The sequence below is a fragment of the Zootoca vivipara genome, chromosome Z (genome assembly GCF_963506605.1).
Source record: "Zootoca vivipara chromosome Z, rZooViv1.1, whole genome shotgun sequence".
NCBI lineage: Eukaryota > Metazoa > Chordata > Lepidosauria > Squamata > Lacertidae > Zootoca > Zootoca vivipara.
In genome coordinates, this window is record NC_083294.1 from 15,328,586 (window position 1) to 15,342,832 (window position 14,247).

At 44.1% G+C, this 14,247-nt stretch overlaps 1 protein-coding gene across 1 annotated transcript in view; it reads left to right on the top strand.

The window, feature by feature from the left end:
* NUP188 (nucleoporin 188) overlaps window positions 1–14,247 on the top strand; it is a 47,786-nt gene that overhangs the window by 17,879 nt on the left and 15,660 nt on the right. Inside the window, exons 16-33 of the mRNA XM_035113024.2 lie at window positions 394–549; window positions 1,147–1,273; window positions 1,431–1,518; window positions 1,624–1,700; window positions 2,499–2,613; window positions 2,925–3,045; window positions 3,481–3,547; window positions 4,375–4,503; window positions 5,305–5,438; window positions 5,941–6,047; window positions 7,341–7,547; window positions 8,811–8,980; window positions 9,156–9,225; window positions 9,699–9,766; window positions 10,632–10,827; window positions 11,169–11,243; window positions 12,797–12,882; window positions 13,804–13,949. Of these exons, the coding sequence (XP_034968915.1) occupies window positions 394–549; window positions 1,147–1,273; window positions 1,431–1,518; window positions 1,624–1,700; window positions 2,499–2,613; window positions 2,925–3,045; window positions 3,481–3,547; window positions 4,375–4,503; window positions 5,305–5,438; window positions 5,941–6,047; window positions 7,341–7,547; window positions 8,811–8,980; window positions 9,156–9,225; window positions 9,699–9,766; window positions 10,632–10,827; window positions 11,169–11,243; window positions 12,797–12,882; window positions 13,804–13,949 (2,139 nt within the window). The remainder of the gene's footprint in view (window positions 1–393; window positions 550–1,146; window positions 1,274–1,430; window positions 1,519–1,623; window positions 1,701–2,498; window positions 2,614–2,924; window positions 3,046–3,480; window positions 3,548–4,374; window positions 4,504–5,304; window positions 5,439–5,940; window positions 6,048–7,340; window positions 7,548–8,810; window positions 8,981–9,155; window positions 9,226–9,698; window positions 9,767–10,631; window positions 10,828–11,168; window positions 11,244–12,796; window positions 12,883–13,803; window positions 13,950–14,247) is intronic.

The window sequence follows — 14,247 nt, forward strand, 5'->3', positions numbered from 1 at the left end:
CAGCTGATTCATGCTATCCTGTATATGTGCCCTGAGATGGATCCTCACAGCAGGTAAAGTTTTTAAGCAACGGCTGGATGGCTGTCTTATCCTGGATGCTTTAGTTGAGATTCCTGCATTTCAGGAATGACCCTGAAGGTCCCCTCCAACTCTATCCAATTTTATGATTATTGTTGATTCTTCTTATTGATAACTTTTTATCTTTTGTAAACTGCTTTTAGAGCTTTTTTATACAATCAAGCCGTGTATGAATTTTATGAAACAAATAATTCTGGAATGTTTTTTTTGTTCATGCATAATTGCTAAATACAAATGTCTGTAATTTAAAAAAAATCAACTTGCACGAAGGTTTTGACTTTGTTTTCCTCCCTGTCCCCTTTCCCCGCTTTTTAGGGCTGGGCCAGACAAACCTACGGATACCTCAAGGAACAGTGGGCCAGGTGATGCTGGATGACCAGGCCTATTTGGTACGATGGGAGTACTCCTACAGCAGCTGGACGCTGTTCACTTGTGAGATTGAGATGCTGTTGCATGTAGTGTCGACTGCTGGTGAGTCTCTCCCAGAAATTTGGAAAAGCAGCGTGGGGACTCTGTAAAATATGTTGTGAGGTGTACTGCTAACTCAGTGGCAGAGCAGCAGCCTTGCATGCAGAAGGTCCCAGGCTCAATCCCCAATGGCATCTCCAGGTAGGACTAGAGCAGGTAGTGCTGGGAGACACTCCCTGCCTGAAACTCTGAAATGCTGCTGCCCGTTAGTGTCTACAGTACTAAGCAAAATAGAACCCAATGGTCTGACTCAGTAGAAGGCAGCTTTCTATGCTCCGGTTTAATTCAGTCCTTTATTCAGAACTATGAGGACCAGAGCTCGGTGACATTTGTCTGAAGAAGGTCCCAAGTTCAATCCCTGATGTCTCCATGTAGGCGTGCCTGAAACCACTACTGAGAGCCACTGCTGCCAGTCAGTGTAAACAATAGTAAGCTAGATGGACACTGGTCTCACACAGTATTAGGCGTCTTTCTTTCTGTGTTCCTATGATGAGTAAAACAAAAACCTATCAGCTCACTAGTAGCCCCTGCTTCTTAATGTTCCTTGCTTTTTTACCTTGTTTGGGTGTCTCACACTAAATGCATTCCCTTTTTTTCCAGATGTCATTCAGCACTGCCAGAGGGTTAAGCCGATCATTGATCTAGTTCACAAAGTCATTAGCACTGATGTGTCAATCGCCGATTGTCTCCTGCCCATTACTTCACGGATCTACATGCTGTTACAAAGGTAAAGGCAGCCTGCGTGGTCATTCTGCTTAAGCCTCTCCAAGCGAGATAGAGATAAAACTCCCAAGTACTTAAGCTGGTGATGGAACCACGAGATGGTATCATCCTTTTGAGTGTTTTAGAAAAGCTTTGTGTTTTTATTTTTGCCTCTTTTTCAGGCTGACTACTGTTATTTCTCCCCCGGTTGATGTTATTGCTTCCTGCGTCAACTGTTTGACCGTCCTAGCCTCTCGGATGCCTGCAAAGGTAAAGGGGCCCTCTCTGGCTTTGCTTCTGTTGGAGTTGTCCCCAACAGGTGTAATGAACAGATGTAATGAACAGATAAATATACTTTTTGCTCTCCCTTTTCAGGTTTGGATGGATCTTCATCACACAGGCTTTTTACCATTTGTTGCCAATCCGGTCTCTAGTATGAGTCACATGATCAGGTAATTTGACTGACACCCATGGAACATTGAATCCACTGACTTCATTGTACAAAACCCAGGATGGCCATCGTATTTATTGTTACTTAAACACTTACAAACCATTTATTTTTAAACATTTTCTAAGCAACGTACAACATCATAAACTGTAGCATTATAACAATAAACATATGGCATTATAACAAAAACACAACATAAAGCCAGTGAAACAGTAGTAGAATCATAGAATCTTAGAAATGGAAGGGACCCATCTAGTCCAATGAAAACAGATATGGCCAAGTGGCATAATTTTATTGACTGTGGTTGATAATGTGGTTTATTACCAAATATGATTTATGGTTTGACAGTGTTTGAATGTGTAGTAATAAGCATTTAAGTGATTGAAGTTTATGTTACTTTCTTTCTGCTCCCTAATTGGATCCCTGACATTTCCAGGTAAGGCTGGGGGAGAGACCCTGCCTGAAACCTCAAGAGAGCTGCTGCCAGTCAGTGTTGATAATGCTGACCTAGATGGATCAGTGGTCTGATTCTGTCGAATGCAGTTTCCTATGTTCCTGACTGGCAGTGACTCTTCAGGGTTTTAGAAAGTTTTGCCCACTTTTACCCTTCACCATACAAATGAAAGTGCTTTGCCAACAAGAGTACCCTCTCCATCTTGGTATAAGGCAGCTGCCTATATTCTTACGTGTCGTCGACAATTGCACACTCCTGCAGTTTCCTCAGTCACGGATTGGAGTGCACAGTGTCTCACACTTCCCTCACTTTCTTCCCCTGTTGCTTGTTTGCCCTCTTTTCTCACAGTGCAGAAGGAATGAATGCTGGAGGCTATGGCAGTCTGCTGATGAGTATTGAGCAGCCGCAGGGCGAATACGGTGTGACGACCTCCTTCCTGAATTTAGTCATGACACTCGTACGGGTAAGTGCTTTTGGGGAGAAGGAATGCTTCCTGCATCATGCAGTGGGAAACATTTATTACTTTTTTAGACTGGTGTTTTATTGGTTTAAGGTTGTTTCTTTTTACTGTATGCTGCTTAGTGTTTGTAAAAAAAAATTGCAAGCTGTTTCTGAATGCTTTTGAATAAATAAATAAAAACAGCAAGGAATGTTCAGGCTTTTCTGCTTTTTTATTTTGGGGTTTTTTTTTGGAATCGGGTAATAACAAAGAAAGCTTACGGTCTATTCGTTCCTTTGATTTTGGTATTGGGTTTCTTGACTGCTTTTCCTTAGGGGCAGCTTGGCAACACCCAAAGCCAAGGTCTGGTGCCGTGCATCGTGTTTGTCCTGAAGGAGATGCTCCCCAACTACCACAAATGGCGCTACAACTCCCATGGAGTGAGAGAGAAAATTGGTAAGCACAATGTCTGTGGGTGGATGGAGCTAAGGATTTGGGGTATCCCCCTCCCAACTTACAGCATTTGTGACCTGCTTTTCAGCCAAAAAGGCTCCCAGAAGTGGATTACAATTGATTGAAACAAGACACCACCTGCCCTCAATCTTGCCATACAAAGGATTTGCATTTTTATAAAGAGAAACGAAAAGACATAGAGCCAACAAGTGTAACAACTGTTCAGAACAAGTTACCTTGGACCTTACAATAACTGAAAAAGGGGAAGGGTTGGCGTCGGGATACAGGTGGAGACCATTTTAAGCACAGCCAACTGACATGCAATCTGGCGTGCAGGTCGTTTTGGATGCAGAAGAGAGGTGGGGCAGAACTGACAGTTTAAGTCCACTCCCCACCCCAGTCCTGACAATGGTTTCCCTCTCCGTCTTGGTTTTTCAGGTTGCCTTATCCTGCAGCTGATCCATGCTATCTTAAATCTGTCCCCTGAGATGGAAACTCAGAGCAGGTAAATTTAAGGTTTTTAAGCAGAGGTTATATGACCATCTGCCATGGATGCTTTAGTTGAGATGACCCTTAGGGTCCCTTCCAACTCTGTATTTCCAGCATCTCTGGTGGAGAGAGGGGTCTTTCCCATCACTTGCTAACTCCAGTGAAGCCAGCATGGTGTTCTCCAGCTGTTGTTAGACTCCAGCTCCCATCAGCACTAGCCAGCATGGCCAGTCATCAGGGATGGTGTTATTTGTAGTCCAGCAACATCTGGAGGGCCCCATGTTGGCTGTTGGCTAGGACCTTCTGTATGCAAAGCATGTTTTCTCCCTACAGATTCTGTTTCCCCAACCCTAATAATAATAATAATTCACAGCCCAATGCACACTTAATTTTCAGAATGGGAGTACTTGTTGTTGCTCCTTACAACATTTTCATAATAAATATATCTTAAACTTACGATAAAAGCGGAACAAATGAAACCTAGGAAACTGCCTTATACTGAGTTGGTTCATCTAATTCAATATTGTCTACATTGACCTGCAGCGGCTCTCCAGGCCTACCTGGAGATACCAGGGATTGAACTTGGGACCTTTTGAATGCCAAGCGGATGCTCTACCACTCAGCTACTGCCCTATCCCTCAGAATGGGATGAGTTTTAAAATTCCTTCCTCCCAAAGGAGCCCAGCACATGACAACCCGGCATAAGAGTTGAGCTGCTAGTACTCATGGCTATGGAGACGTCAGCTTTCTGTTTGCTTTTTTTTAAATAGTGCTGGTTGTATTAGGGGTTGAGTGTGAGGACTTTCACATTGATTTGAGATCCGTGTTCTTGCCTTTTTCCAGCGGTGCCCCTAGCCTGCAGTCCCTCTGCATCTTCAGCCTGGCCAACACGGAAGCAGGACAGGCTGTCATAAATATCATGGGCATTGGTGTGGACACCATTGATATGGTGATGGCGACACAGTCCAGCAGGTGAGTACTTTGTCGCCCGCCCCCCTCTCAGCTCCCCAGCGGCATTCTTTTGTAAGGAATAGCAGACAAAATATTGACATGTTGCGTTGTGGTAAATAAAACAATATGAATAAATGCAGTGGTTCAATAATTCCAGCAGCCAGTAAGCCAACGGAAGTAAACATGGCAAAGTAGAAGTTAAAAATAGTACAGTAAATAAACCACCAAATCCCAGGTGAATAGGTTACCCTGTTGGAGGCAGGGTATACCAATTGCTGGGAATCACAAGTGGGGAGAATGTTGCTGTTGTGCTCAGGTTCTGTTTGCAAGCTTCCAATTGAGACCTCTGGGTGGCCACTGTGAGAACAGGATGCTGGAGTAAATGGGCCACTGGCCTGAACCAGCAGGACTCCTCTTACGTTCTCTTTCTCCCCGGTCAGAGGTTGTTTGCGTCTGAATACTGGTTGGTGGGAATCACAAGTGAAGAAAGTTGCAGTTACCCTTGGTTCCTGCTCATGGCTTCCAAAGAGACATCTTGTTGGCTTCTGTGCAAACAGGGTGCTGAGCTAGATAGACCATAGGTCTGATCTAGCAGACTCTACAACCTTAGTTAGGCACCAGGAACACAAGGGATGCATGGGGTGGTGTAGGTCTTGAACAAAGGCCCTGATGGGAACTCTGCCAGTTGTGTGTGTCTACTTGCACTGTGATCTTACAACCCTAAAAGGAGTGTGGGGGCAGCGGTTATTAATGTGACCAGAGTGCTCTGAAAAAGTGCTGTGGAAATGATGGGTTCTAATGCAATTCTCGCTGACAATGCAGTGATGAGTCTCATGGCCAGGGCCAGCTGCTCATCCAGACAGTGAAACTGGCGTTCTCTGTCACCAATAACGTCATCCGGTTGAAGCCGCCGTCCAATGTGGTGTCTCCTCTGGAACATTCCCTTACGCAGCACGGTGGGTACCTCCTTTTATATGTTCTGCAGCCAGGAATGTGGCACACTAGTTTTATGCCTAGACAACCTGTGTGTAGTTTTCTTGTTTCCTTTTAATTACATGTTTACGTGAGGGGAGGGGGAGGGAGGAAAAAGGAAAATAAAACCACCTCATCAGCTTACATTAACAATTGTTATAGCCCTTGAATTTTTAACATTTAACAATTACAATTTCTAATCTACTGTATTTTTTCTTCGCATTTTTGTTTTAAAAATAGCACCTTTTAAGAAAAAAATTCAGTGGCTATCAGTACATCCATCTTAATTTAAACATATTAATTGATATGTGTCATTCAAATAGGTACCTACAACCTGTGTGTGGTTTACAAAATTTGCATTTTGAGAAAGGGATGTGGGTTTTTGACTGAAGCTGCTTTTTCCTTACACTTCCTTTGTAAGGAAATATTTTCCTAAGAGATTCATGAATCTTCTTTGTGATTTTTTAAAAACTCTGCTCTTGCCAGGTGCCCACAGGAACAACCTGATTGCTATCTTGGCCAAATATATCTACCACAAACACGACCCTGCCTTGCCACGCCTCGCCATCCAGCTTCTGAAGCGGCTTGCCACAGTAAGTCTTTTACTGTTTTCTACCCATTAGAGGGCTTTTGTGGTTTTCCGATGATGATGATATTTGTTAGTCGCATTTCTTACAAGGTCATTTAAAGCAACTTCATTTCCCCATCCTTAAAAATAGGACCTGTGTGGTTGGGGGAGACCAGTAGTCACTAATTGTTCTGTCTCCAGTGTCAGAGGCAGCAATGCTTCTGAACACTGGTTGCTGGGAACCACAGGAAGGGAGTATGTTGCTGTTGTGATCAGGTCCTGATTGCAAGCTTCTCATCTGGTTGGCCTGACCTATCAGCTCTTACGTTCTTATGCCCACCCCCTACAGTAAGCAGGACTTCCCAGGATTTCTGAAACGTCCCAAAGGGGTCACCACTGCTTAGTACACAGAAAGAGCCCTGCTGAATTAGGCCAGTGACCCCTCACTGCTCTCACAGTGGCCAACAAGAGGCCTCCATGGGAAGCCCTTAAGCAGGAACCAAGCACAAGAGCAACATTCTCCCCTCCTGTGGTTTCCAGTGATGGGTATTCAGAAGTAATGATGCTTCCGACTGTGGTGGCTGAGCATAGCTGTTGTGGCTAGTAACATGTTATAAAGCTTCAATGGATTGGGTTTGGCAAATCTGAGACATTCTTCCTCTCTATCCTGTTACAGCATCCAAAGTCAATCTCTCTTGAACAAGCTAAAGAATAGTGAATGCCTAAGCATTTTTTAATAGGGATGCGGGTGGCGCTGTGGGTTAAACCAATGAGCTTGCTAATTGGCTTGCTGATCAGAAGGTCGGCGGTTCGAATCCCCGCAGCGGGGTGAGCTCCCGTTGCTTGCTCCCAGCTCCTACCAACCTAGCAGTTTGAAAGCACATCAAAGTGCAAGTAATAAATAGGTATCGCTACAGTGGGAAGGTAAATGGCATTTCTGTGTGCTGCTCTGGTTCGCCAGAAGCGGCTTTGCATTGCTGGCCACATGACCTGGAAACTGTATGCCTGCTCCCTAGCGCAAGATGAGCGCCACAACCCCAGAGTCGGTCATGACTGGACCTAATGGTCTAGGGCAGTCATAGGCAACCTTGGCTCTCCAGATGTTTTGGAACTACAACTCCCATGATCCCTGCCCACTGGCCCTGTTAGCTAGGGATCATGGGACTTATAGTTCCAAAACATCTGGAGAGCCAAGGTTGCCTATGCCTGGTCTAGGGGAACCTTTACCTTTAAGCATTTTTGAAAAGCATTGCAATACTTTTTAAAAATTGGATTGGATTTTGACAACTTTAGTAGAGTTTTATTTCATTTATTTCAGGTTGCTCCAATGTCTGTCTATGCCTGCCTTGGGAATGACGCTGCTGCCATCCGTGATGCCTTCCTGACACGCCTGCAGAGCAGAATTGAGGACATGCGAATCAAAGTCATGATTCTCGAGTTCCTCACCGTTGCTGTGGAAACGCAGCCTGGCCTCATTGAGCTGTTCCTCAATCTGGAAGTAAAGGATGGGACTGATGGATCAAAGGTAGACTGTGCATTTGTGTGTGTGTATGAGAGAGAGAGAGAGAGAGAGAGAGAGAGAGAGAGAGAGAGAGAGAGAGAAGGCAAGAGAGAGCACACAATAATTTTCCATTTTTGTGACCTAGAACCGTCACCTTAGTCATCTTCCTTTTGCTTGAATGATAAAGCCCACATATTTTGATCTGCTTTAATATTTGCATGCTGCTTTCCCATTCACAGCATTGAGTTCAAAGAAGCTCGAGAGAATAGCAGAGCATTAAAAATTAGAACCTCCATACAGTTCAGTGTGCAAACTCACAATAATTCAAAGAGTATTGTGATAATTCAAAGATCAGAAGTTGCAGGTGAGCATCAGCCCTGAAGCCAGTTGACATAACCTCTCTGTGAAAGGGACGTTCTTCACTCACCACAGCAGCCACAATCCTAGGCTTTCCACAAAAGAGATCTGGCTTCACTCAGCACTCGATAGAACACCTGCACACAAAACCTTTACAAAAACTTCCACAGTTGCTGGCTACTAGTTTGTTTATAGGTTAAGGCACAAGGTGAGAAAGGTTGCAGTGTTTGGGACTTTTTAGTTTAGAGGCGATATTATGTAAGCTTATAGACGGAGAAAGTGGATAGAGAGAGGTTTTCCTCCCTTTCTCATAATGCTAGAATGTGTAGTCTTGCATTGAAGCTGGAGTTCTTCATGCAGCACATAGTTAACAATGGAACTCGCTCCCACAGAATGGTCACCAACCTAAATGACTTTGGGTTGGACAAATTCATAGAGGAGGATAGGGCTGTCAATGGCTACTAGCCATGATGGCTATGCTCTGCCTCCACATTCTGAAGCAGCTATGCTTCTGAATATCAGTTGTTGGAAAGCACAGGAGGATCTTGCAGGTTCCCCATAATGACCATCTGGTTGGCCACTGTGAGAAGAGGATGTTGGGCCAGATGGGGTCATAGCCTGATACAGCAGACTCTTATAGATTTCCTCTCTGCTGCAGAAGGGGCAGAATTCAGTATTCTCTTTTCTCTCCCAGTGACCTGACCACAATTTATGGTCGCCACGCAGATCACCACACTCCTGCCACCCTGCTGTTGTAGCTTCTGTGAACTAAAGCATGTCCTTAAAAGTTTTTCCAAGACAGGAGTGCCTGGCGTGCTATGGTCCATGGGGTCACGAAGAGTCGGACACGACTAAACGACTAAACAACAACAAAAGTTTTTCTCCTCTCCCACTGCCACTCTTTTTGCATTTTGTTTTTCTCTGGTATAGGAATTCAACTTAGGAGAGTGGAGCTGCCTTCACGTAGTTCTGGAGCTGATAGACACCAAACAGCAGGAGCGATACTGGTGTCCCCCGCTTCTCCAGCGAGCTGCCATTGCCTTCCTTCATGCCCTCTGGCAGGACCGCCGGGATAGTGCTATGTTAGTCCTCCGCACCAAGTAAGTGATACATTTTCTAGTCTCATGTTGCAACCCGTCTGGGAGCGGGCACAAAGTAGAGCACTTTAATCACAAACACAAACACAGCTATCCTTCTATCCTTGGGAATGTTTTGAAGTAGGCAAAAAAATGTGAACAATGCCTGATTTTGTCTTTTTTTCTGCAATTTTTTTAGGCCAAAGTTTTGGGGAAATTTAACTAACCCACTCTTTGGAACCCTTCCTCCGCCCTCCGAAACGTCTGAGGTGAGTTGCTTCCATAGTAAGTAGCACTAGTTTGTGTACCTGGATGTTTCCTGCTACCATATTTTGGGAGTTACAGCCTTTAATTGCTGTTCCCTCTAGGTAAGATATGCAGGATAGATAACATTTTTAAAAGAGTAAAGTAAAATTTGATAGATTTCCAAGTTCCAACATCCCCTGTTTACGTTATCCACCCCATCAGTGTCCTTGATGGGACAGAAGACATGAAATACTCCTAGGTAAATTTGTTTCTGTCCTTTTGTTTCTGTATGAGCCATCAGCCTGATAGGTCTCAAATCAAAGCAAAACAAATCAAAATTTATTGGTCAACCAAATACAGAATATAGAAATGAAGAAAAAGAACAAGCAAACAGATTTTAGCAAGCAAGCAAAGTTAATAACAGCATAATAAAATACATATGATACATAAAACATGCATGCATACATTCCACATAACTCCCTTTCCCTCTCTGTAGCTCAGCATCTTGGACACCTGTGCCTTGATCATGAAAATCATTTGTCTGGAGATCTACTATGTAGTCAAGTAAGTATCATTCAGAGCATTTCCTAAAAGCCGGCGACCTGCCTCTGCCAGCTCAGTACAGATGTAATAGGAAATTATGGGTTGTATCCAGTGCAGCACTAAGTTGAAATCACTTAGTGGTGCATACTTATTCCACTGGTGAAAAACATTTTGCATCAGCAGAATGTTGTGCAAGAGAGTTGTAAAGCGTTTGTTGCACAATAGATGGCACAATCTGTTGTAGAGCATGTTACTGCCAGCACAGTTGACTTTTTGGCGCAGTGTTCCCAAGTGGCGTTGCCAGTCCTGTGCTTTGCAACGCACTCTGTGCTCCTCCTTTCCACCAAAATTCAAGGTTGAAAGGAACAAGGCAGGGAGGCTTGCAAAGAAATTGAATGGAAACTGCTCCTCTCCTTGAACAAGGCTTGCTCTGACCACCCATCAGAGGATGGGCAGTTGGGAGAAATCCTTGCTCCACCAAAGGAACAGCCTGGTGAGCTGTGTTTGGCCCATGGGCCATAGGTTCCCCATCCCTTACTTACAGCTTCTTGTAGAATGGCACATGTTTATTTTTGTATACCTTGCTTTTCGTTATCTGATATATCTGCTGTAGCTTTGATGCGAATTCATCGAGGTGACCTATTCCAGCCTGGTGCTGTCGAATTGTTTTGGATTGCATCTCCCTTCAGCCCCATCCAGCTCGGCTCTATGATGTTGGGGCTAATGGGAATTGTAGTCCAAAACATTTGAGGTCAAAGCTGCTTTAGCAGGAGGGGACACACTTCTACTTTTCTGCAAAACCAAGAATAACCAGGAGCAAGAATCACAGCTCTCAATTTCTCATTTGCCCAAGAATCACAGCTCTCAATTTCTCATTTGCCCCCAGGGGTTCTTTGGACCAATCGCTGAAAGACACACTGAAAAAGTTTTCCACGGAGAAGCGCTTTGCTTACTGGTCAGGCTATGTGCAGTCCCTGGCGTTCCACATGGCAGAGACGAAGGACAGCGGCTGCACCTCTATGTCAGAGTATCAGATGCTGATCTCCGCATGGCGGATGATGCTGATTGTTTCTTCTAGCCACGTAAGGAGGTTTTGTCTCTTTGCCTGTCCATAAAATGTTACAGTATAGAGGGGAGGTAGGACTGAATCACATTGCATCCCACATAGGTTAGTTGGGCCAGTTAACAGATTTGTAAAAAAAACAACAACAACTATTACTTGAGAGAAAGAAGGAAGTTGCATCAGATTCTGCTCTAGTAATCTCAGATTTTACAGTTCTCTGGTACTGCAGCTGCTGATTGCTCAACAAACATGCATCTTGCACATAAAGGGACTTTTTTGATGTTGTTGTTTGCGGAGAAGAAATGGGGGCGGGGAATGATTCTGTTGCAAATTTTTAATGATGGGCTTTGATCCTCTCAGGCCGACATCATGCACTTGACTGACTCCGAAGTCCAGCAGCTGTTCCTGGAGGTCCTGAGTGGGACTGAGGCTTTGGTGAGTGTTGTTATCATCGTTGTGTTTATTATCAATTTATTAATTGCCTTCTGAACCACTGTCTCAAGGCGATTTATGCATAAGATAAAACAGTTAAAACCACCAAAGCAGCAAATGCATTTTAAAACAAGACTAAAGCACTAACAAATGGGCACTTGTGGTGAAGACCCATTTATACAGCTAGGAAAGCAAGTGGAAACAGAAAAAATGCCTCCAGTTGGTTTTGCAAAGTGGAAAAGTGTCACACTATGAGTTACTGCAGAGTGGGCTTCTCAGATCTTTAGAACTTGTAGGAGAAACTCTCGCAGACTGCAGCAATCTGCTAGGTGTATAAGGGATAAAGTAAGTTGTACAGGCACAGTAGTGATGTATGGAAGTGAGAGCTGGACCATAAAGAAGGCTGATTGCCAAAGAATTGATGCTTTTGAATTATGGTGCTGGAGGAGACTCTTGAGAGTCCCATGGACTGCAAGAAGATCAAACCTATCCATTCTGAAGGAAATCAGCCCTGAGTGCTCACTGGAAGGACAGATCGTGAAGCTGAGGCTCCAATACTTTGGCCACCTCATGAGAAGAGAAGACTCCCTAGAAAAGACCCTAATGTTGGGAAAGATTGAGGGCACAAGGAGAAGGGGACGACAGATGACAAGATGGTTGGACAGTGTTCTCGAAGCTACGAACATGAGTTTGACCAAGCTGTGGGAGGCAGTGCAAGACAGGAGTGCCTGGCGTGCTCTGGTCCATGGGGTCACGAAGAGTCGGACACGACTAAACAACTAAACAACAACAACAGCAGGCACTTACATGTTAGTATTAACATGTTAAACATGATCCTTGGTAGCAGATTGGCAGGCAGTGATGGGTTCTAAGGGTGCCATTGAACTAGATCTTACTTGGAGTAGGCCTATTTCAGTTAATGAACATGATCCTTTTAACAGGTCTACTCTGAGTAATAGTTGAATAGCATCCTTGGTCTTCTACAGCTTGAAGTCATAGAGTTTGTTCAGCTGCTTTAAGTGAAGAAGAATGTATAAAAACAATATTCTGTATCTGTGAAGGGAAAACTATAGTTCCCAGGGTTCTTTCACAGAGGGAGCCATGTGGATGAAACACACTTCAAATTTATGGTGTGTCTGTAGCCTGTGTTTCTTCATTTCACTAGAGCATGATCAATGAGAAAAGTTTGTCCTGGTGAGCATTGCAGGATGCAAGAACAGTTGTCCTGCCAACTTAAAGGTGCCCACAAAACGTAGGACCATTTATGTAGCAGTCTGGATCTTGGATCACGCTCCTTTGAGATGTCCACCTGGCTTTCCCTCTGCCCTGAAGCAACTTAAAACATTTCCCTTTCTGTTTTTGGAAATAGAATCAAACATGCTTTTTTTCCTTCCCCCCTCCCCCTGTGCTGTCGGTTTATTGACTTGTATCACATTTTTATTTTGTGGTTTTGGGGCTTGATGGTTGTCTATTCATGTTGCTTTCTCCTTTGGAAATGTTGTTTAGGGAGGTGATGTTAAAATCTTGTTACTCAGAATAAATAAATATTTCTGCAGTTGCTGGTTCCCACCTCGGTGTGTTGTCTACAGCTGGGGTCCATGCTGTGCACCCTCCTCTTAATCCTGCTGAGACAGTGGAAGAGGTAGGTCTCTTGGGGGAAAGGATGCAGTAGCTTAGTGGCAGAACACCTTCTTCTCATTCAGGAGGTCCTAGGTTCAGTTCCAAGCATATCCAGGTGGTGGGTTAAGAAGGACTCCTTGCTGGTACTCTGGAGAGTTACTGTTAAGAAATTGATCCATAATTGTAAGAGTTCGACTTTTAGTGTGGCAGTACCTACACTTTTGAACTCCCTATTGACCCCAGGAAGGCACATTCCCTGTACTCTTTTCAGCCTCTATTTAAAACAAGCCTATCCAGGTGTGCTTTAATTTCGGGTTTTCTACTACTATTTTAAAATAATTTTACGTTTTTACTTTCCTATTTGGTATTTTTTTTATTGATCATTTAGTATTTCTTGTAAACTGCTTAGAGGTTTTACTGCAGTCAAGCAGTATATTTATTATTTTTATTATTATTTCATTCAATCAAATAATTCTTAAAATCTCTGAAGGGAGTGGAAATGTAATAAGCAATCCCAACCCTGTCTACTCAACCCTATTTTATTCAGGGGACTTTGCTCTCAGTTAAGGGGCACCATAAACTTTTTTCCTGTGCTTTATGGTCTCTAAAAGTCCTAACCCAGTTTTGAAGATGGCCAACACAAAAAGCAGGTGTGAACTATAGTGAACCACTGTTTAATGCAGAATTGTTCGTTGATGGGGGACACTGGAAAGCGAAGTGGTTTTACCCTGCTCTCCGTGGTCTGCTGCTGGCAGATGATTAAGAGCAGGCAAGTGCTGGGTGCTCTATGCTGAGGATTGTTGCTCTCTTCTAAAACAAACTCACCCAGTGAGGTTGTGAATCATGCAGAGCAGACGACAGGCTGACATGTGTATAATTTTATGCATCTTAATAGCTTTTCTTCCATTTCGCGCCCCTCCCCCCCCCCAATCCCTGTTGTCAGCGAGTTGGGCTCTGTGGATAAAATCGTCAATTCCTTGACGAAGATTCTGGATGGAGTGCTGCAGGCAGACCAGCAGATGATGGAAAAGACAAAGGCCAAAGTGTTCTCTGCTCTCATCACAGTCCTGCAAATGAAGCAGATGAATGGTGGGGAGCTTTATATGGACAACTTACGCGGGCATCACTCTTGCTGCTTAGCGTAATGCCTTGAGCAGAGTTGCTTGTGTTGTGTTATGTTGTTGTTTGTTTATATGCCGCTTATCTCCCCAAAGAGCCCACCTTCCCACCCCCTCGGCAAATCGCACAGAACAATACACAGATGCAAAATTCACATGCCATACAACTTATTTAGGCAGCAGTTCCTCCTTGTAAGGGTCCCAAGTAGGGATGTAGGGCAAGGCAGGTAGAAAATCTGGTGCCCTTTGACGGTTCCAGTGTTTGCATG